The sequence below is a fragment of the Malaclemys terrapin genome, chromosome 6 (genome assembly GCF_027887155.1).
Source record: "Malaclemys terrapin pileata isolate rMalTer1 chromosome 6, rMalTer1.hap1, whole genome shotgun sequence".
Classification (NCBI taxonomy): domain Eukaryota; kingdom Metazoa; phylum Chordata; order Testudines; family Emydidae; genus Malaclemys; species Malaclemys terrapin.
In genome coordinates, this window is record NC_071510.1 from 14,784,499 (window position 1) to 14,808,429 (window position 23,931).

Sequence of the window (23,931 nt, forward strand, 5' to 3'; positions counted from 1 at the left end):
AGTTTCTACTTCTTTTTGCTACCCTTATTCTCATCCTCCCTTTATTCTCCACTGGTTTAAATGTCACTCACTACAGAGTTGCAGATCTAAAGAACGTCAATAAAGAAACAGCTTGCTCACCTCTAGCCTGATCAAGCACCCATTGAAGTCAATGGATGGACTGCCATTAAATTCCATGGCCATCAAATCAAGACACTAGTAGTTTTGTCTAAAGTCTCATCTTTGCAGTGCTAGGGTACCTTAGCAAAGCATTTTCATATGTAATGCAGCGTAAACTCAGTTCAATTACCACCAAAATGATCATACTCAATTTTAAAGGTTAGGGATTATAATGTAATGGTTCCAACTGAAATGTTTAATTTGTTAGTGTCTTCCCTGTGCTTAATGAACAATTATACTGCAAAGTAAATCAGCTGGAAAGATAACAGTCATTATTTAGTCTTTAAGAGCCAAATTCTGCTTTCATATTCACTAGGCTGACCAGACAGCAAGTCTGAAAAATCGGGACAGAGGGTGGGGGGTAATAGGTGCCTATATACAACAAATCCCCAAAAATCAGGACTGTCCCAATAAAATCGGGACATATTGTCACCCTAATATTCACACATATTGTCTTTAATGGGAATTGTGTGTTAGCTGAATTTAGCTCATTGTGTTTTCTAGTATTTTAAGAATTTAGTTCCCCCCCACATATTAAATATAAAAATGATTTAAATTGTCCATTATGCCTCCTATGGATTTTGAATGACAATTGAAGACACAGTTGATTTATCCGTAGTCTATTTTTATGGCTTGGGAAAAGATTTCTGATTTTTCAGCACTGTTGCATTCCCTGGACAATTGAAAGAGTAGCTGAAATTCTAATTTAGTAGAAGCTCACGCTGCATTTCCATGGATGACATAAAACAAAATACTAATGACCAATGCTTAGTTTGAAACAGTAAAGATTATTTGTATAACAGTCTTTTTGCCATTACACCTTTGCATATTGTTCAAAACAATATTTCATAGTCTAAAGACCGGCGACATTTTTGATCACAGAAAATCAACAACAAAAAATAGTTAAAAATAGTCTTCAGTGGACTTTGTGTAGGAATATTATATATTTTTCCGGCTGGCATAAATGAGTCTCAGGGACCACAACGATAAGAAAACAAAAACTGCTCTAAATGATTTCACAAGCTTACACTGATACATCTCTTATTTCCTGGTCTGGCTGAACAAGAACAAGCTTTCAGGTAGCCCGTGATAAGTTTGTCTCCCTCTACCTTGGAGATCATGTTGTTAAAATAAGAAGCTTTACAAAACGATTTAAAACAGATTTGAGATGTAAGCCTCCATGGGGATTTACACTCATTGTTTGCATGCCTGTTAAAAACTGTATTTCCAGTCTCTCTTGTGTTGCCTGAGAACCATTTTGCCCTTGTAAAATCTGCAATTATATTATAACCCATAAGTAGCTTTCATTTTTGTATTAAACACTATAAATACTATGTTAGTAATACTAAACTATTTCTATCGACTTATTTGTAAAAAGAAAAATATATTATATATTTATATTTTTTATAAAGTGAATTAACACTGGGAAGGTGTGGGGAATAGTGTACAATCACAGTTGATGTGTATTATTGGGCATAAATTCAGAGCTTAACAAAAAACTGTTCAATTGAAATCCACCTTTCAGGCCGTGTCGGAGGAAGAGTCATAAGACGCCGACACTATGAAGTTGCCAGAACTGGAGTGGCTTGCCATAGACTGGGCAGCTTGTTGACTTAAATTGTTACAGATTAGCACCAGCTGGTTACTCTGTGCTTCGGACAGGGTGCTGCAGCTCTGGTAGACGCTGAAGTTGGTCTTTCTGCCAGGGATGTTGCCCTTCTCGCACATCGTCTTTACCATCTTTGCAAGCTTGTTTTTCCCCAGGGCTTGACAGTTGTACCAATGAAGTGCAGCCAGGTTGACAACCGGCTTGATGGACAGGTAGAAAGGAGCATCTTCGTATCGCATGGCAGGGGGCCGTCTTTGAGCGTACTCCTTGTAGTCTTGCACTGGGCAGGTCTGTGGAGCATGCTGGGTGGCATAGACTCTGGAATCAGTCCCTCCTCTCTTGGTTTTGGCATTCATATCCCCAGTCTCTTGCCCCATCCACTCCAAGTATTCCAAGCCTGTTTCTGTCACCCTGAGCCTGATATCCCCCCATTTGAGGGTGGACCCATGAAAACCTGTACAGTGTCCAAACGCCTTAGTATTATTTAGCCAGACAAGGTTCAGCAGCCCCTCGGGATTATATCGACTCAACAAGCCTCTTTTGCGTAGGATAAGCTCATCAGCAAAGGTCAGCTTCATGGATTTGTGTGGCTTGTTTCCTTTACCTTTACACCTCAGCTCTATCTGCTTTTGCTTCAAAGCTTCTTGAGATCTCTTGAACTCCTTATCCCTTGTAATACTGTATCCATACCTGTGTTCTTTGAGATAGCGCTCCAGCCCGCACTGATAGTTGGCCAAGCTGTTTGGCTCATATTCTGAGCCATCCTTCTGTCTGGCATCCACAAAGAAGGACGCTAGGTATGCATCGAGCTCTTTGCAAGGGATGACATAGATTTCCCGGGTTTCTGAGGGATATTTGGAGATGAGAAACTCTCTGAAGTTACGGAGAGCCGTCTGAGTGCTGCGAATGGTTTTCTCGTTCTGCTCCCTGCTGAGTTCCGCTGCTCTCTCATCCTGGTCTGACAGAGGAAAAAGAATAGACAAGGGAACAATGAGTTTGTGCGACGTGTTTTCCCCCAAAATAATTTCCTTAAGAAAGGAAAAAAAATCAATTTCACAAAGATCATTGGAAAACATTATTACATACCTGTCTCATGTTTGAAAAGCCAACTTCAGTTTCACAAATGATGTTACTAGAGTATGGCAAAAAAACAATCAAAATGAGCTCCTCCTGTCACTGGCGCACACTTGGGCGCATGGAGATTTGTGGAAAAGTCTGGGACTAGAGGCAAGTCTGCATTTTCGAACAAATGTGAGATAGAAAACTTGTAGATTGATTCCACTGCTGTGCGCAGGGGCCCAATTCGAGTAGCTAAACCCATTCTGAATTGCTTCATTTGTGAAACCAGAGGTTGTACTGGTTCCAATTAAAAAACAAAACAAAAACTAAAGCATCATATTTATTCCATTAAAAAGTATCTTTAATGAGATGCATTTTCAAGGACTAAATAAATATAGACAGAAATGTACAGAACAGTATTATAACACAACACACCCAAACACAAAGGGTTTGCAAATAATCATACTACAGTGCAATGCATAGTTTACAAGCAGGGCCGGCCCTAGATCAAATGGCACCCCAGGCGAGGACCATCTTTGGCACCTCCCCACCCCCCATTTGTTAAACTTTTGAATACCTTATTTTTTATTGCATTTGTAGCCCATTTCGCGACTTTGATGCACAATTTGCATGCATGATTTATCCCGGTCATATAAGACGATAAATTTGCACACTAGGATATGTAAATCTGTATTTATTCATGCACCGTACCCTGAGCCCAGCACCCCAGGCAGTCGCCTGGGTCACCTGCCCCTAAATCCGCCCCAGTTTACAAGTGTACAGATATGAAAGATATAAAATATTTCATCTTTAGGGGACAGAGAAGAAAAACATCAGTAGCTACCAAGACAGCACTCCACAAATTCACTTAGACTTAAGATCACCTACACAATCAGGTTTCTTCTTGAGAGTGGAACCATTTCTCCTTGAGGAACTGACCTTTCTTTCATGCTGGAAACCTTGGCAGAAGATCAAAATCTGGAAACAATTTTATGCTGGTCTACAAGGATATTTTTATAGGCCTTTGTGATCAGTGACAAATCAAACCACAGTTGTTAATCAGAGTTCAAGCCATCCCTAAAGATAACTTTTGTTGAGTTACTGATTTTCTTGCTGATCATGGCATTAAAAGCATAAAAAGGAAAATGGTCCTTACATTTAAATTACATGTGATATTGAAAGACTATTTTCTTTACATGTGCAAAACACCCATCTATACAAGATTGTAATTTAGAAGCACAAAAGGTGGAATGGTCTCTTCAGGTATATGACAATGCTTAATGGCATTAGAAAATGATCAACAACAAACACAAAGAGGCAATATTTCAGTGACAAGCACAAAGAATTAGCTATGCTCTGTTGTAGTTAAAGGAACTCAGTTCTGACGTTTTTCCAATTAACAAGCAGAAATGATTCAGGCCTTTTTTATATGTCATTAAAAAAAAACACTACATACAATTTCATTGTGTTTTGCCCTTTGCAGGTCACCTTTAAAAGTGTCCTTATTTATAACCACAGATAGGTCCCGGCATTTGCATTTCAGTGAGAACACAGTAACACCTAGCGACCAGCTGGATTTATCCAACTTACATATTACTTACAAATGTTGTACAAGGCAATGTGCACTACCCACTCTTCCTGTTTAAATCAGACCAAAATAACATCAGGCCAGTTAACTCACCCATGTTTGGTGGGTGATGCTCACAAATTCACTTTCGTCTGCTAGTCCTCAAACACTGGCATCATCCACATTTTAAAGCGTTTTGGAGGATAAGTCAGATTTTTCAGTTGGTCTGAAGCTACATATCGTCTGGACCTCAATTCTGGGCTCTAGGAGAAGCTGGAACTGGCCATTTCCCCAGATTAGATGAGTCCATTCTCTCATGAAAAACAATCCCAGCACCTCCAGTCCCCCCTCCTGTTAGGCCTGTGAATGGTTCTCACTCTCAGCCCTGCCTGCAGAAGGGAAAGAAGCCCAGGTGCCCTGACGGCACTGTGACATCCCATAACAATGATATTCAGGGTTGCTCTCCAGTCACCCCAGGTCCCCTGCTCATTGCAGTGAATTGCAGGAGGAAGAGGAAATCTGTGAAATTTAAAGAGGAGACAGGACCAAAGGCCAAACAATGTACTGGATGCCTGTCCTCTTTGATTGCTATTTATCACTTTCGTTTTCTTCCTGAAAAGTTGACAGGTATGTAATTTGGATGTCAGATGTTTAAGTCTGACAAGGTGTCATATTTACATTCTTTTGATCATTGTGACAAAGATGAAATGTTTCTAATATACACATAATTCACGAGAACTAGTGAGTCTCCAAGGACTCAACATTGATGCATCTTGAGATATCTATTCAACTCCAGTATTTCATCTATTGTTCAGATAAACATAGGAGTTATATTGTCCTATATTCACTTATCAAGACAAAGAAAAAAGCACAATACAGTCACCATACTGTTTATCGTCTGATGCATGTTTCCAAGAGTAATTAGGATCAAAACAGAAGTTCTGCAAAAATGCTGCTCCATATTTATTTTCCATTAATTACTTCCATATTGAAAATTGCTTAGTTTACAAGTAACTATGTTTTTTTTCCCTAATAGCCAGCAAAACCATGATGACTTTAGTATCTGAAAATCCAACTGTAGTCTATCTACTTTCAACCTCATCATCACCAACAATAAGGATCTGGAATCAGAAATCAGCTGGCACTTCTGCTGATGATGAATAAAAATGAACTGTTTTTCAACAGCTGCATTACTTCTGCACTACTGGCATCAGTAAAACTTTTTTTATGGAGGGGGGAAGAGGGAGGTCAGGGAACTAAACAGCCATGATTTGAAAGAGACACAAGTCTAAATCCTGCCCTTGCTGTCACCGTAAAGGATTCCGTTATCACATCCTTCCATTTCGGTGTATGTACAGTATGGCCTTATTGGGGTATTAAAGCCTTGATTCAACAAAGCACATGAGTATCCCACTGCTTTGCTGAATCAAGGTCTAAGAGCAGAATGATCCTTTCTCCCTGTGTAACTGAAATAGGTCATCTCTGCTGTCTAGGTGAGGATGGACAGCATGTATAGAGCCTCAGCATATGACAAAACCAGCTTTTGCCTATGTCTGAAGATCATCTCCCTTGAGGCTTCTGTGAGGCACTGAGTGTTCTCATTAACTCTGGGGGGAGCAGAGAGAGGTCAGCCCCACATAGGAGGTGCTCGGGATCTTGTAGGTTTAGTCCCTAATCCACTTGAGTGCTGCTGCTTAATTCTGTCCTGGAATGAGAGCCTCACTCCTGCCCTGGCCCCATACACTGGGCCAGTGCAGTGTAAAGGGGCCCTAAAAGCCCTGGTTCCAGCCAGGGGAAGATTCCCCCAGGATGGTTACTGGAGAACACAGGCATAAGGCTACTCTTCGAGGACCCCCATCAAAAGCTGCAGAGCAGGGGGTGTGCCAGGGTGCGTCTGGGAGCAGAAGGCTGTGTCAACGACAGATGGGGCTCCAGAGATTTCAGACAGGGCTGCCTAAATTATCCTGGGGGCCTCTCCAGCCCCCAGAGCAACCCAAGATTGGGAAGGTGCATTCCTCCAGAGTAGACAACTAGTATTGGCAGCCCCATTTTATGGATAGAGAAACTGAGACACGGAGAGATTAAGTGACTTGCCCAAAGTCACGCAGAAGTGCCAGGAACAGAACCCATATCAGATCTCCTGGTCCCAATCTTGCTTCTTAACCAGAAGGCCAGGCATTCAGTGGAACCTGCCTATGGGATGTTGATCCCCATGCAGGATAAGTGGAATTGTAAGGGTCTAGGACTGTAAACATCCCCTTTGAAGCACGTGCCAGCTGTCAAACGAACACTGCTGAATCGGGTTTCTGCAGTGAACATGCAAATAAAAAGTAACAGCTCTGTTTTGAAGACTAACCACAATATTGATGTTGATATAAAAGAACCCCCCGTATACCACAATGGAGACTAACCTGGATCAATGCCTGGGAGAAATCCTTTTATTCTGGTAGGGTACAGTGTTGAAATAAAGAGCTGATGCTGTTTAAAGCATGGGAACAAACATTTACTTCAGTACAGCAACCACCATTTATAAGTCATCAGTATTTTGACTGGCAGCCCACATTTCCACCCCCACCCTCAGACACACTTTTAAAATACTGCTTCTGTAAACATAGCACATACAACGGCTTCCTGTTAAATATGCCATAAATCATCACTTGTTAAAGGATGGCTTGTCACAACACAGGAGCAACACACAGTCACTCATCTTCTCTGAACTTGTGAAGATAAATTTCATATCTGCAAGTAAGCTGTTCTAAATCCTCTGTGCTTTAAAGATGCCTGGTAGTTACTATTAACTATTAACAAATCAGTGCCTTCACTATCTTCTGATGAATTATTTCAGTGGTCTGGTGTGTCACTTTGCATGGGAGGCAGGGACTTTTAAACATAATGGGGCAGATGCGCCACTGGTGTAAATCAGCAGAGATTCATGGTAGTCAGCAGATTTACATCAGCTGAGAGTCTGGCGAAATGGGCCTGATTTGCCACTGTATTACTCTGATTTTATGCCGATGTAACTGTGGTGAATCATGCCCATTACGTTAAAACGCCGCACCTCCATTGGCGTAAGCCAGGGGTAATGCCGTGCAGAATCACGTCGTAGAGCTATAATTCTGACACAACCAGTGTCGACCCAACAGAGATTTCAAACAGCAACCTGTATTCGACGAGAGTTGGAAGGCGGCAAATAATTCTGTTTCTATTCTCCCCGGCCTCATTAAAATCTTAACTCCCCCCATCTCACCTATAGGAAATGAGGAAGAAGGGAAGGTTTAAAAAAAAAAGTTAATGTAGCCACAAAAATGTGTACAGGCCTTATATAATAAGGATCTGACACTTAGGCGTGCTGGTAAGGAACTGGAGTTCATTTCCTGGTCTCAGCCATATGATCTGAGTCAGGGGGACAAAGGTCTACATCCCTGTCCAAGGAGAGCGGTCAATATCCACTGATCCCGGTGCCTAATGTTACTCTTAACTGAGTAACTACAGGTTCTTGTCATAGTCACCCTTGTCTCGCTTTTCCCCTTTTCCTGTCCATATCCCACCCTTGCTGTGTCATGCTGAATTTGCATCATGCACTCTGCTGAGCCGGGTTTTTCTGAAGTCCTAGCAAATTATTTTGCTGCTTGATAGAAAGAAAAAAAAATAAAAACATATATAGCATTGATATGATCTTGTGTATTCTCAGGCCAGAACCCTGCTTGTAACAACCTGAAACACTGCTGGGTTCCATTCAGTACAGCGCTCTGACCAGTTTTTTTCTGAGAACCTAGGCTACTCAAACTGTACTCGACCGAGATTGCTGGCAGCACTAGTTAATAAAATAGCTTTGAAACAAATAAAAAACTGTCCATACTGATCTATGCAGCCCCACTTTACTGTAGTATTGAAGCATCTTGCGTTGTTTAATGTATTTATGCTCACAACACCCCTCAAGGTGGGGAAATACTATTCTCCTTTTACAGAAGGGAAACTGAGGCACAAAGAGACTAAGGGACAGATCCTCAAAGATATTTAGGCATCTAACTACCATTGTGGATCTGGGCCTAAGTGACTTGCCCAAAGTCACACAGAAAGTCTCTGGTGGTGCAGGAACTGAACGCAGATCTTCTGATTCCCAGACAAGTAACTTAACAACCAGATCATCCTTCCTCACTAAACTACAGCTGTGTTTAACTCAGCTGTAACTACCATGGTTTGGATTTTTCTATTCTGATTGCAGTACGGATAAGGCCTAACACTAACAATCGAATTACAAATTGAGGACTGTTTTTATTTCAGCATGAAAAGTCATTGGGTAACACTGAATAACACAGCTGCATTTAAACTCTTCTGTAGTTATACACAAAGGAAACAAATATTTGCTTTAGTTAGACTCAGATGCTGGTTTCTTTAAGGTTCAAAAGCATTCGGTTTATAACATTACTGACAGTCACCAGATGGAGCTACTACAGGGAGTCTCAAATTCAGTTTAACTGAATCTATAGACAGTTAGATCTTGGCAGAAATATGATGCTAGTTGTGATGTGGTTTTCTTATAAGCTGCACGTGTCACCAGTCAAAGGGAATATCTATACTGCAAGGGAAGGTCTGATTGCAGTAGGGTGACCAGATATCCTGATTTTATAGGGACAACCCTGATCTTCAGGGCTGTGTCTTATATAGGTGCTTATTACCACCTGTTCCAAATTTTCACACTTGCTATCTGGTCACCCTAGATTGCAGCACAGGTAGGCATCCCTGTGATCGCTTTAATCTACAGTAGTGAAGATGTGGTGGGACGGGCTTCAGCACAGACTAGCAACCAAAGTACAAGCCCACTAGGGAGCTGGGGTACATTCTCAAGTTGTTAGCCTGTCCTGAAGCCCATGCCACTACGTCTACACTACTATTGTTACCTTGGCTAGCTAGGTTAACGCTAGCGTGGATATGCCTGTCCGCATTGCAATTACACATTTATTTGCAGCGTACACGTACCCAAAGTTTGTTCACTGCCCAATTCTCTCTCTGATTAGAACAGATTCTTAAGTGCAAACCTACTGCCTACAGAATATTTTAATACAAGCGAACAAAAACGTGCCCTTGTGTTAAAAACATGCCAGTGTGGTGCTAAGTGCTCACAACTCCGTGCTGAAAACACAACACACAGCACCTTGCAGGCTTCGTGCCTAGCACTACAGTACAGTTATCCTAGAGACTTGCTCACAGTAAATGCTAATGTTACATTGACAGGCAAGGCCATACCCAGAATACAAGCAACTTTTATGATCACGGAATTCAGAAGACAGCAATCTGGCTCTTCGTTCTGTCCTAGAAATAACATTGGAAAGTCACTCTCTCTTCTCAGTGTTGTAAAGATGGGAAACCACCTCTTCCCAAACTCAGAGGTCTCATTGATAAATCGTGCCTGAGACTACGCAGGACCACTCCAAGAGTAAGAGAGCCCATAACAGACAGCACAGCACTTGTAGAATGATATTTCTAGCATTCTTATTCCCTCGCTATCTGTTCAGAATTGACTTTGCTTGGCAGCTCCTCCTCCGCCCACAAACACACACACACGAAGTGCAGAAGGGTTTCAGTTGCAAAATATATATTTATCGGTTTTGACATATAACAACTTCTGAACTCTGCAGAATCAAAGGAATAACACAGTGGCTAAGGCCTGGTCTACACTACGGGTTTAGGTCGACTTTAGCAGCGTTAAACCGAATTAAGCCTGGACACGTCCACACAACGAGGCCCTTTCTTTCGACTTAAAGGGCCCTTTAAACCGGTTTCTTTACACCACCTCCGACGAGGGGATTAGCGATAAAACCGGCCTTTGCGGGTCGGAATTGGGGTAGTGTGGACGGAATTCGATGTTATTGGCCTCCGGGAGCTATCCCACAGTGCTTCATTGTGACCGCTCTGGACAGCGCTCTCAACTCAGATGCACTGACCAGGTAGACAGGAAAAGACCCGCGAAGGTTTGAATTTCATTTCCTGTTTGCCCAGCGTGGAGAGCACAGGTGACCACGCAGAGCTCATCAGCACAGGTAACCGTCATGGAGTCCTCCCAGGATCGCAAAAGAGCTCCAGCATGGACCGAACGGGAGGTACGAGATCTGCTCGCCATATGGGGAGATGAAGCAGTGATAGCTGAACTCCGTAGCAGTAAAAGAAATGGAAAAGTATTAGAAAAGATCTCCAAGGCCATGAAGGACCGAGGCCATAACAGGGACACACAGCAGTGCCGCGTGAAAATTAAGGAGCTACGGCAAGCCTACCACAAAGCCAGAGAAGCAAACGGAAGGTCCGGGGCAGAGCCGCAAACTTGCCGCTACTACGCGGAGCTGCATGCGATCCTAGGGGGTGCAGCCACCACTACCCCAACCGTGTGCTATGACTCTCTCACTGGAGAAACACACAGGGAAGACGGTTCGGGGAACGAGGAAGATGACGATGGAGGTACTGTAGGTAGCTCACAGCAGCAAGGAAGCGGAGAAACCGGTTTCCCCAACAGCCAGGATATGTTTGTGACCCTGGACCTGGAACCAGTAACCCCCGAACTCACCCAAGACCCTCAGGGCACACAGGAGACCTCTGGTGAGTGTAACTTTGTAACTATTTGTAAACATTACAAAAAAAAAGCAAGCGTGTTTAATGATTAATTTGCCCTGGCAATCGCGGCCAGTACATCTACTGGAAAAGTCTGTTAACGTGTATGGGGATGGAGCGGAAATCCTCCAGGGACATCTCCAGAAAGCTCTCCTGGTTGAAATGGGGTGATTTTATTAAGGGGGACATTCAGAGGCGCCCGTTCCTGCTATTCTGACCAGAAATGTTCCCCGCTGTTAACCACGCGGTGGGGGGGAGGGGTGAAGTGAAGGGGGTGGTTTACTTGTGTTTGTGCCGCATGTTAACCGGGAAACCGCAGCCCCCTCCTTTTACATTGAAACCCCATTTTAAATGGACAACCCAATTCATCCTTGATATGGGAAATGCGCTGCTGTTTGCAATCTTTCCCGCATGTTAAGAAGGTTAAAAAAGCCAAAACACTGTGGCCTACGATGGCTGCCTGCAAGCCGAAATATGCGACCTTGTAATGAAAGACTGTACCCATTGTTCCCTAAAATGTGTCTTTTTTAACCACCTCTCCCTTCTCCTCCACCAGCTGCAAATGTTTCTCCTTCGCAGAGGCTTGTGAACATTAGAAAGAGAAAACGTAAGACGAGGGACGAGATGTTCACGGAGCTGCAGATGTCCGCCCAGGCTGATAGAGCACAGCAGAATGCGTGGAGGCAGTCAATGTCGGAGATGAGAAAAGCCCAACATGAACGAGAGGAGAGGTGGCGGGCTGAAGACGATAGGTGGCGTCAGCTTGCAGACAGACGGCAAGAGGCAATGCTCCGTCTGCTGGAGCATCAAACTGATATGCTCGAGCGTATGGTTGAGTTGCAGGAAAGGCAGCAGGAGCAGAGACCGCCGCTACAGCCCCTGTGTAACCAACAGCCCTCCTCCCCAAGTTCCATAGCCTCCTCACCCAGACGCCCAAGAACACGGTGGGGGGGCCTCCGTCCACCCAGTCACTCCACCCCAGATGATCGCCCAAGCATCAGAAGGCTGGGCTTCAATAAGAGTTAAAGTTTTAAAATGCAGTGTGTCCTTTTCCATCCCTCCTCCCCCACCCATCCCAGCTACCTTGGCAATTATCCCCCTACCTCTGTAAGGAACTAATAAAGAATGCATGAATGTGAAAAAACAATGACTTTATTGCCTCTGCAAGGGGGAGGGGAGGGTGGGGTGGGGTGGTTGGTTGGTTTACAGGGAAGTAGAGTGAACCGGGTCGGGGGGGGGGGGGGTTGGAGGGTTCATCAAGGAGAAACAAACAGAAGTTTCACACAGTAGCCTGGCCAGTCACAAAACTCGTTTTCAAAGCTTCTCTGATGCGCACCGCGCCCTGCTGTGCTCCTCTAACCGCCCTGGTGTCTGGCTGCGCGTAATCAGCGGCCAGGCGAGTTGCCTCAACCTCCCACCCCGCCATAAAGGTCTCCCCCTTACTCTCACAGATATTGTGGAGCGCACAGCAAGCAGCAATAACAATAGGGATATTCTTTTCGCTGAGGTCTGAGCGAGTCAGTAAGCTGCGCCAGCGCGCTTTTAAACGTCCAAATGCACATTCCACCACCATTCGGCACTTGCTCAGCCTGTAGTTGAACAGGTCCTGACTCCTGTCCAGGCTGCCTGTGTACGGCTTCATGAGCCATGGCATTAAGGGGTAGGCTGGGTCCCCAAGGATCACGATAGGCATTTCAACATCCCCAATGGTCACTTTCTGGTCCGGGAAGAAAGTCCCTTCCTCCAGCTTTCGAAACAGAGCAGAGTTCCTGAAGACGCGAGCATCATGTACCTTTCCCGGCCATCCCACGTTGATGTTGGTGAAACGTCCCTTGTGATCCACCAGGGCTTGCAGCAGCATTGAAAAGTACCCCTTGCGGTTTACGTAGTCGGTGGCTTGGTGCTCCGGTGACAAGATAGGGATATGGGTTCCGTCTATGGCCCCGCCACAGTTTGGGAATCCCATTTCAGCAAAACCATCCACTATTGACTGCACGTTGCCCAGAGTCACTACCCTTGCTATCACCAGGTCTTTCATTGCCCTGGCAAATTGGATCACAGCAGCCCCCACCGTAGATTTGCCCACTCCAAATTGATTCCCGACTGACCGGTAGCTGTCTGGCGTTGCAAGCTTCCACAGGGCTATCGCCACTCGCTTCTCAACTGTGAGGGCTGCTCTCATCTTGGTATTCTGGCGCTTCAGGGCAGGGGAAAGCAAGTCACAAAGTTCCATGAAAGTGGCCTTACGCATGCGAAAGTTTCGCAGCCACTGGGAATCGTCCCATACCTGCAGCACGATGCGATCCCACCAGTCTGTGCTTGTTTCCCGGGCCCAGAATCGGCGTTCCACGGTATCAACCTGCCCCAGTGACACCATGATTTCCACATTGCTGGGGCCTGTGCCTTGTGAGAGGTCTATGGCCATGTCAATTTCCTCATCACTCTCGTCGCCGTGCTGCAATCGCCTCCTCGCCTGGTCCGGGTTTCGCCTTGGCATGTTCTGGCTCTGCATATACTCCAGGACAATGCGCGTGGTGTTCATAGTGCTCATAATTGCCGCGGTGATCTGAGCGGGCTCCATGATCCCAGTGCTAGCTATGGCGCCTGGTCAGAAAAAAGGCGCGAAAGTAGTATCTGATGGACCAGGAGAAGGAGGGCGGGAGGGAGGGAGGGAGGGAGGGAGGGCCAAGTGACGACATGGCGTACAGGTACAGGAACAGGGAGAAACACAAACAACTGTCACACAGAATGGTCCCCCCAAAGATTAAACTGGAAACCCTGGGCTTAGCAGGCCGTTGATTTCACGGAGGAAGGGGAAGCAAATGAACACAGAATAAATCTATTTTTTACATCTTAAGGTGGCAGCCGACGCTGCAGCATGAGTGACAGCCATACCAGTATGATGATGATGGGTACCAATCATAATATACCATCATCTGCCAAAAGGCAAGGGGCTGCTGCTGTGTAGCAATGCAGCCCCATGTCTGCCAGCCCCACGTCCGCCAGCACCCAGCATCGCCCTCGGCCTCTTCTGGGTGCTTAGCAGACAATATTGGGCAATTGGCAGAAAATAGTACATTATGACTGGTAACCGTCATCATCGAGACAGTAGCATGTCTGCCCAGGTGGCCATGATTGACAGCCACTCCAGTACGACGACGACGGGTACCAGTCATAATATACCATCGCCTGGAAGGGGCTGGTGCAATGCAGCCCTACGGCTGCCAGCCCCACGGCTATCACTCATGCTACACCGTCTACTGCCAAAAGGCAGTTAGCAGCTGCTGCTGTGTAGCAATGCAGTCCCACGTCTGCCGGCACCCAGAGGACATATGGTGACGGTGAGCTCAGCTGTGCTGAGCGGGCTCCATGTTGTCTGCACAGGTAACCCAGGTAACCCAGGTAAAAAGGCGCGAATCTATTGTCTGCCGTTGCTGTGACGGGGGAGGGAGGGGCCTGACGACATGTACCCAGAACCGCCCGCGACACTGTTTTGCATCATCCGGGCATTGGGATCTCAACCCAGAATTCAAAGAAAAGGCGTGAACCGCTTCGCGGCTCGAGCTGTGGCGCAAACGTAGTATCTGACGGCCTAGGGGAAGGAGGGAGGGGGGCCGAGTGACGACATGGCGTACAGGCACAGGGAATTAAAATAAAGAACGGTGGCTGTGCATCAGGGAGAGACACAAACAACTGTCACAGACTGGTCCCCCCCAAAGATTAAACTGAAAACCCTGGGTTTAGCAGGCCGTTGATTTGACGGAGGGAGGGGGAAGCAAATGAATACAGAGAAAATCTATTTTTTACATCTTAAGACGACGGTGCAGCGTGACTGATAGCCCTCGGCATCTTTCTGGGTGCTTGGCAGCAAATACGGGGCGGTGTATGACGATGGTCTTCAGGCCTATTGCACGAGCTGCTGCTCAGGGAAGACTCTGCTAATGTGCGATGACCCGACTTGTAATAGGCCGGCTAACAGTCATAATACACCATTTACTGCCAAAAGGCAAGCCCCACGGCTGCCAGCACCCAGATCGCCGATGAAGGCTACCAGTCTACTGCACCGTCTACCGCCAAAAGGCAGTTAGCAGCTGCTGCTGTGTAGCAATGCAGTCCCACGTCTGCCGGCACCAAGAGGATATATGGTGACGGTGAGCTCAGCTGTGCTGAGCGGGCTCCATGTTGTCTGCACAGGTAACCCAGGTAACTAACCCAGATAAAAGGGCGCGAATCTATTGTCTGCCGTTGCTGTGACGGGGGAGGGAGGGGCCTGACGACATGTACCCAGAACCGCCCGCGACACTGTTTTGCATCATCCGGGCATTGGGATCTCAACCCAGAATTCCAAGGGGCGGCGGAGACTGCGGGAACTGTGGGATAGCTGTGGGATAGCTACCCATAGTGCAATGCTCCGGAAGTCGACGCTAGCCTCGTACTGTGGACGCGGTCTGCCGACTAGAGCACCTAGAGCATTTTATTGTGTGGACATACACAATCGGCTGTATACAACCGATTTCAATAAAACCGGCTTCTATAAATTCGAACTAATTTCGTAGTGTAGACATACCCCAAGGATCACTTTTAGAAAACCCCCCCACCCCAGACATTTTGCTTGAATTTTTACCCTAGTCATTTATATTGCCATGCAATTCTGCCTATCAGTTAAACTTCCCTCCTCTAAACACCACAGTGCTTAGGCCAAACACTCTATATTTTAAGGTTTTCATCAAGTGCTTTCAATTGCATGTAAAATCTCTAAGATTGCTAATATTTCTTAATTCAAACCCATTTGCACATGCTCTTAAGGTTTTCTGGTCAACACAAATTACATTTATGATCAATTAACTTCCCCAAAATTACAAGTGAAATATTTCATGAGTCCAAAATTAAGACATTCAGATTTCCTTGAAGAAAAGTGAATGCAGATTCCAAGTAAATGAGCACAAGAATATTTGTAACCTGATATCTCAGTAAAGTAAGAGTTTCTAAAATAAACATTAGTTATCTGTCCACTTTTTACAGGATGTACATCCGAACAGATGTTAAGGCAGGCTCTAGTTTTAGTTTGGTTTTTCAGCATGTATTCTTTTCTCCCACTTTTACCATAATCAGGGCCGGCCCTAGACCAGATAACATGCCAGGTGAGGAGCATCTTCGGTACACCCCCGCCCCACCCAGTTTGTTAAACTTTTGAATACCTTTTTTTTAATTGCATTTGGAGCCCATTTCACAACTTTGATGCACAATTTGCATGCATGATTCATCCCTGTCATATAAGATGAATAATTTGCATGCTAGGATCTATAAATCTATATTTATTCATGCACAACACCCGGAGCCTGGCACTTCCCAAGACAGGCACCCCTGGCAGTTGCCTGGGTCACTTGCCCTAAATCCAGACCTGACCACCAGATCCTTTAAAGATATGGGGTAAAATCCTGGCCCCATTGAAATCAATGGCAAACCTGCCATTGACTTTAATGGGGCCAGGATTTCACCCATGAATGCTACAAAATTTGAAGCCCAACTCTACAAGGCTCTGAGTTCTTTGAACTCCCTCAGAACCTTACAGGATCAGGCCCAGAAACAGTAAGTGCAACTGATACATAGTTGGTCACATCCTCAGCTGGCGTAAATTGGCAGAGCTCCTTTGGCTTCCGTGGAGCTGAGGATCTGGCCCTGGCTGTTTCGTTATTTAGAAGAAAACAACCTACCTCAAATTAAAATTAAACAGACACTTTCCTCACCCCCCTTCCTGACCCGCCCTTCTTTTATTTATTTAGGAGATTGGTGCTTCTCCTTTTCAATATTTGCAACACTTTAGTAGTAACCTCGGAATGCAGGGCCTGAAACGTACTTTCAAAGTGTTTGGTTGTTTTTATTTTATTTTGTTTTAAGTGTAACTTTAACATTGACACTTCTGGCTGTCTGATTTGGAGGCTGTTTGTTTGTGTGTTTGGGTTTGTGTTTTTTAACTACAACGTTATTTTACATTGTTTCCCACTTAAGCTACTGAAATCTATTTACAGCCTTAGCTCTGTGTCATGAAGTTTTTGTCTGCGAATACCTAATTTTTCTTGAAACCTCAACTGCTGTGTGATGCATTGGTGTGCATCACTGGCCTGGGAAGATGGAATGCACTATTTCTTCATTGGTAAGGTATTCACATGGAGCAAACCACCACAGGAGCCCTTGTGAGGTTTATATGCTTTGTATGAGTGCCTACTGTTTCTCTGCATGTTAGTTATAACCCCTGCAGGATTCTTGGCGGTAGTTCATAGAAATACTTGGACCCCTTTATGATCTACGAGAATCTATTGACCATCTAAGATCTATGAACATGGATCTATGTTTCACAGCATACAAACAGAGAAGTCAGATACAACACATAAAATATTCTGGCTGGAAGGTTGCAATACAACACTACTTTTATTCTTAGAAACCAGGATGATAACATACAGTAGCCAAAATCAGAAAGAGACAAAGCAGGTTGCTCCCTAAGGCAGAGAGGCACAACTCACCCCCACCTTGTTGTAGGCTGGCTCTTTCTATACCGGGGTCCACAACCGGCGGCACACAGGCTGATTTTTAGTGGCACACTGCTGCCAGCCGGGGGTCCCGGCCGCTGGCCCTGCTCAACCCGCTGCTGGCCTGGATTATGGAACCCCAGACCAGCAGTGGGCTGAGGTTCCGGCTGCCGGCCCCTTGCCAGCTGGGGTCTGACCACTGGCCCCACTCAGCCCACTGCCAGTCTGGGGTTCCGTCTGCCGCCCGCACTGCCGGCCTGGCACATGAAACCTTTTACTGGCATGCGAAACCCTAAATTAATGAAGACTTGGCACACCACTTCTCAAAGGCTGCCGACCCCTGTTCTATACTGTCTTCTTTCTCTGACACCCAGATCCCACGCTTCATTACAGAGCCCCTTTAGCCTATGATCTGGACCAGGAATCTCCTCCCGCCCACCCGTACCTTCACACACACTTAAAGTAATAGTTTGCAATTCCTTCTCAGTACATCATAAGGATCCAATCCCGCAAAGACTATGAACATATTTAATTTCAAGCACATGAAGTTAAGTTCAAAGTAGGTGCATAGGTCTTTGCAGGATCAGGCCCTTAGTCACATATGCTTGGCCAGCTTCAAAAACAAGTTTCAAATGCCTGCAACCTATGACTGAGGAGATCTATAACCCCATATACTCTTCTGGCTCAGCTACAGATGTCCTAAATCTCTGCCAATACGATTTGCAGATTATCTGAATTCCACTGACTTCTCATTGGTTTGGATCACACATCTCTAAAACCCTCCCTCCTTAACCCAGAAAACTACACCCAAAAACATTTCTCCTCAGGGAGGACAATATAATAACCCACATCTGAACTTTCCTGGCCAAGCTGTTTTCGAGCTATATGGGAGCATCTAAAGAGATTAGAAAATGTCTCAAAAAAAAATATGAAAACTGATTATTCAAACCGTGGTCCCTGATCTTGACTAAGCCTTATTCGATCACCTCCAACTTTAGCAAAAAGTGCTCTTCTGTCAAAGGAGCACACATGAAAAAATTCAGGAAGATTAGATTAATTCTAGCCATGGTATGTGTCAAAATAGGTTTATATTGTAAAGCTACCATGTAAATATCAACTGTGGAGAGAGTGTAATCTTTCCATAATTTCTGACTAAAAATAGTCAAATGTAGAGCTCTTTCCTGAAACAGATGCTTTAAATTGAAAATGTAGATTTTAAAGTAAAGTATAGAGCAGGAGACAATTTTAGCAAACATAATTTTGTTGGCGTTAATATTAAGTATAGAAAACATACTCCCTTTTTGCCCACGACTTTGTATTAATGACTTGGTATAGGTGACCTTTCATGTCAATTACTGTATAATAACGTATTAGCTTTGTGGATTATTTGGCTGAGGAAAATCAGAACAACGTGTCAGTGACCATGTAATTTACCCTGGGAACTAGAGGTCGGATGATACATCCTAGAAACGATGGATTCCAAGAAGACTTGGCTACCTGGTACCAATCCAGGAAAGGCATTACATGCAACCCTCCCACAGAATTTCCAACTTTCTCCCCAGTGAGGCCCCAATTGAGCAAAGCATAGGACCCAATTCAGGAAACACTTAAGCACATGCTTAAAATGCATTGGAATCAATGGAACTTAAGTGTGTGCTTAATGTTTCACTTAACATGGGTGACTTGCTGAGTCAGGGCCACAGTCAATATCATCCATGTACGGTATTGAATGTATTCTGAGCTAGTAGAAGAGAGAAAAGCAGAAAACAGCTCAGAACGAAGGTGGACAAAGAAAAACATGACGTTCGGGGAGACAAAGAAAAACGTTATGACGCTCTTAGAAATGTCTCCTTTGTTGAATTACATATATTTTTAATTAATCTGGGAGCAGAAGGAAAAACACAAAATACAAAAGCTCCTGGGCTATAAATAAAACCCTGGCCCGTATTTTCCACAACGTCTCAGCCTCAACATTTGTGTCAGTGTATCTGCACACTCAGAAAGTGAGATTTGCAAACAGAATTTATGAATGCAAACTGCGGAGCTAGATGCCTATCTACCTGGATGACTCATGCAAAACTGCAAGCTCAAATGTATATGCCAGGTTTGAAAATGTGGCCCTCCATGGTTCATGCCAAAAACAATCTCAAGCCCGATGGTATTTGGGTCCACTAGAGATGCTACGCTACAGGCCAGGCTACCAATACTACTTTTTCTTAGACGGTGAGCGTTCAGGGGCAGGAACTCTCTTTGTGTTATTTCTTTGTACAGTGCCTAAAATACAAAAAGGAACCTTAATCCCAGTTTGTGCCCTCTAGGAATTACCACAATGATGATAATGATAATATAGTATGTTGTGATCATATTGATTAAGGTTAGAGTTACCGAAGATGCCTTTTTGGGTGCCTGTTTTGCTGTGGATCATATCAGATAAATAATACACAGTATTCATTCCCCTCAGAGGTGAGGAGGAAAGGGGCAGAGAACAGGAGAAACATGTACCCCCTAACCTTTTAGTCTCCTCTTTATAGAATCATCGAAATGTAGGGCGGGAAGGGACCTCACGAAGCCATCTAGTCCAGCCCCCTGCACTGAAGCAGGACCAAATAAACCTAGCCCACCCCTGACAGGTGTTTCTCTCATCTGTTCTTAAAAACCTCCAATAACAGGGATTCCAGAACCTCCCTTGGAAGCCTATTCCAATTCCTAACTATCCTTAAAGTTAAAAATGTTTCCCAACATCTAACCGAAATCTCTCTTGCTGCAGGTTAAGCTCATTACTTTTTGTCCTACCATCAGGGGACATGGCGAACAATTGATCACGGTCCTCTTTATAGCAGCCCTTTGAAGACTGTAATCGGTCCCCCCATAGTCATCTTTTCTCAAGACTAAACATGCCCAGTTTTTTTAATCTTTCCTCGTTAATCAGGTTCTCTAAACCTTTTATCATTATTCTTGCTCCAATGTGTCTATATCTTTCTTAAAGTGCATGCCCAGAACTGGATCCAGTTCTCCAGCTGAGGCCTCACCAGTGCTGAGTAAAGCAGGACAATGACCTCCCACGTCTTACATATGACACTCCTGTTAATACACTCCAGGAGGATATTAGCCCTTTTTGCAACTGCATCACATTGTTAGCTCATCTTCAATTTGTGATCCACTATAACCCTCAGATCCTTTTCTGCCATATTACTGCCTAGCCAGTAATTCCCCGTTTTATAACTGGGCATTTGATTTTTCCTTCCATAGTGAAATACCTTTGCGTTTGTCTTTATGAAATTCCATTCAGTTGATTTCAGACCAATTCTACAATTTGTCACTGTCATTTTGAATCCTAATCCTGCCCACCAAAGTGCTTGCAATCCTCCCAGCTTGGTGTCATCTGCAAATTTTATAAGCACGCTCTCCACTCCATTATCCAAGTCATTAATGAAAATATTGAATAACGGAACCTTGGCGGACCCTACTAGATACATCCTGCCAGTTTGACAGCAAACCCTTGATTACTGCTCTTTAAGTACGATCTTTCAACCAGTTGTGCACCCACCTTATAGTATCATCATCTAGACCACAATTTCCTAGTTTGCTAATAAGACTGTCATGTGGGACTGTATCAAAATCCTTATTAAAGTCTAGATATATCACATCTACAGCTTCCCCTACCCTCATCTACTAGGCTAGTAACCCTTTCAAAGAAGGAAAGTAGGTTGGTTTGGCAGGATTTATTCTCGACAAATCCATGTTAGCTATTACTTATCACCCTGTTATCCTTGATTGTTTAATAATTTGTTCCAGTAGCTTTCCAGGAATCGAAGTTAGGCTGACTGATCTCTAGTTCCCACTCAATACTGCTAGAGGATTAACACATTCCCATGCATGGCCCCCCAATTATTTTTTGTAATGTGGTTGCCCCACAGAAGAGTCACAGAGTTATACTAGGGCGCTTAGATGCCTTTATTTTAATGAGCACATTGGCGATACCAATGCACTTGATCTCAAAGGGGAGAGCCACGTTCACAGAGCACAATTTGCCTGCTCTTGATTTAAATGCACTCCAGCCAGCAGATAAGAAACAGAGTTAGAAAATGCAGCGAGAAAATGAACAAAAAGGATGTAAAAACAAGGGAAACAATGACGAGATGGATGAAAAACAGATGAGGATCCTTGTCATTTGAAATCTAATTGTATGTCACAGCTTTGGAATGAGACACTAACTAGGGCAGCAAACAGAGAAACAAAGAAAAGAAAAAGAAGTATGTAATAAATATTTTATTACATTAATCATAATAAGCTGCACTTTAGTCTTGGCCAAAGCATATTCTTAAATCAACTTTAGAATATGATTGCAATTTCAGGCTTAGGAGCATGAAGCCCACATGACTGTAATTAATGCAATAAATCATGCTGGGGAACTTTCTACAAAAACCTGACAGTGCTTAGTTGATATATTGCTTATTAGAGACTGCAGACATTTTCTCCCTCACATACACCCCGTTCTATTATACTGCCAATGGTAGTGAATCAAAGGTACCCTTTTCTGATCTGTCTGAACTATCTACTGCAGGTGTAATACATAACATGTGTAGTGAGCTATGGCCATCACCCTCGGAGAACACAAAACGTGGTGCCATGGTTCCCAGAGAAGCTCGTTTAAACACTCTTTCCCCCTTTGATTTAGCGTAGTAATAGACCTCACACCGCCTTATTAAAGAATCTGTGCTTTTATTTCTAAGATTCTAGCTGGGCAGAGTGACTGGCTTAAACAATTTACCTTTCCTTTCCTGACTGTACATTATCCCATATGAATGGAGCAAATTATGCAGAACAAGAACGCAATATCCAAAGGCTTCACAATTTACAATGCAGTAGGACTATTTTTAATGGACATTTACCAACTGAATTTCCTTTCTTTCTGTCAGGTTACATACCTACATACATGCCCTTTAATTATGGCTAGCATCCAGCTGTTTACAAGATTCTTTGTAGGGTAGAAAATCTTTACAAAAAGTAAAATATTACACTTAACACAGCAAATAATTTTCAAAGGTTAATTTTTTCTTTCCATCTTTAGATTCACATTTAAACTCACTTTATTTTAGCTGCATTGGTTTCACATTAAGCTGAAGTTTCCAGTTTGCCATAGAGTCTGTTTAAACATGTTCAGGATTTTCAAATCTTTTCCTCTCTAATAGTGGGTGCATATGCCCATGGAGTTCAGGATATTGTTATCTCTCTGCCATAATTATACAGTGGAGTTTTTGCTGTTAGTTTTGTTTTGTTATTTCCATAAAAATAATTTGTTATTCTCCAATAGCATATGAATAATCTGTACCACTGCTACTGAATGAATTCAGAGCAGACACTACATTGACTAATTCCTGCAAGGGCTAAGATGGGCTACAGTTTTATGTACATAATTATGGATGCATGGTTTATGTATATATTTACGGCTATCCTACTTTGTGCTAACGTAAGTTATTCAGATTTATTTAAGAACCACATTAGTGCGTGGTGTGTTGGGCACGTTATTTTTCCCTTCACTTGACAGCTAGCAGAAACCAAGAGACTGGAAGAGGGAGGCAGTAAAAAGCGATACAGAGAGAGAAAAAATTAGTGAAAAGCAAAACAGACAACAGCATATGGCTGAACAACTGGAATGCTAATAATAATTTTCCTGTCCCTTAATTTGTTTCCTGAGGTCTAGTCAGCCACACAGGGCAAGTCCCAAAGAATTGGCAGGATGAGTGCTAAGTGGACATTTGCATTTTGGAAGAATCAGTGAGAGGGGAAAAGACCCATAAGGCGGCACATACATGAATGAAGGCATGAGCACACTACACTCAGGGGAAGATTGCCAGATTAGTGGACAGGAGAGACAATTACACCCATTCACATAAGAAAATGTCCTAATTTATGTAGTCCCTCCATCTATCAGGCCTTACTGGCCACAATATGAGGGCAATAAATAGATAATTAGATTCGGTGAGGGCCAGAGTGGGATAAGAAAAAGAATAAAACATTCTAGGGCAAAGATAATTAGGACACAAGTATATCCAGATTTTTCAAAGGTTAGATCTATTGATACCGTCACACCCTGAGTGTAATGTTTGGCACAAAACCAAATTAAGATTTGCATTACAGATGGGTGATCTAGTTCAGAACAGATATGCATTGGACTTCTCCCATCTCCAAATGTTTCTGAATACAAACATATTTTTAGCCAAGTTTCTCCACCACCCCCAGCTCCAAACAAGGCAGCAGCCCCCTTTTTCCCTTTCTCTGAGCTTTCCGGTAAAATCCAACTGAAAATCTGACTATACATTGAATACATTTACTGTAGGCTTTAGATTAACAATAACATTTTTTTAGTTCAACTTTCATGATAGAGTACTTGTATTAGGCGAATT

General features: G+C 43.8%; 1 protein-coding gene across 3 annotated transcripts in view; it reads right to left on the reverse strand.

The window, feature by feature from the left end:
* KIAA1958 (KIAA1958 ortholog) overlaps positions 1-23,931 on the reverse strand; it is a 131,618-nt gene that overhangs the window by 33,259 nt on the left and 74,428 nt on the right. For 2 of the 3 annotated variants that reach the window (XM_054033021.1, XM_054033022.1), the window contains one exon: positions 1,621-2,726. The exons of the other annotated variant lie outside the window; for it this stretch is intronic. In XM_054033021.1, coding sequence (XP_053888996.1) covers positions 1,681-2,726 — 1,046 coding nt within the window. In that variant the 3' untranslated portion in view covers positions 1,621-1,680. Of the gene's footprint in view, positions 1-1,620; positions 2,727-23,931 lie in introns of those variants that run through there. 3 annotated transcript variants of the gene reach the window in all.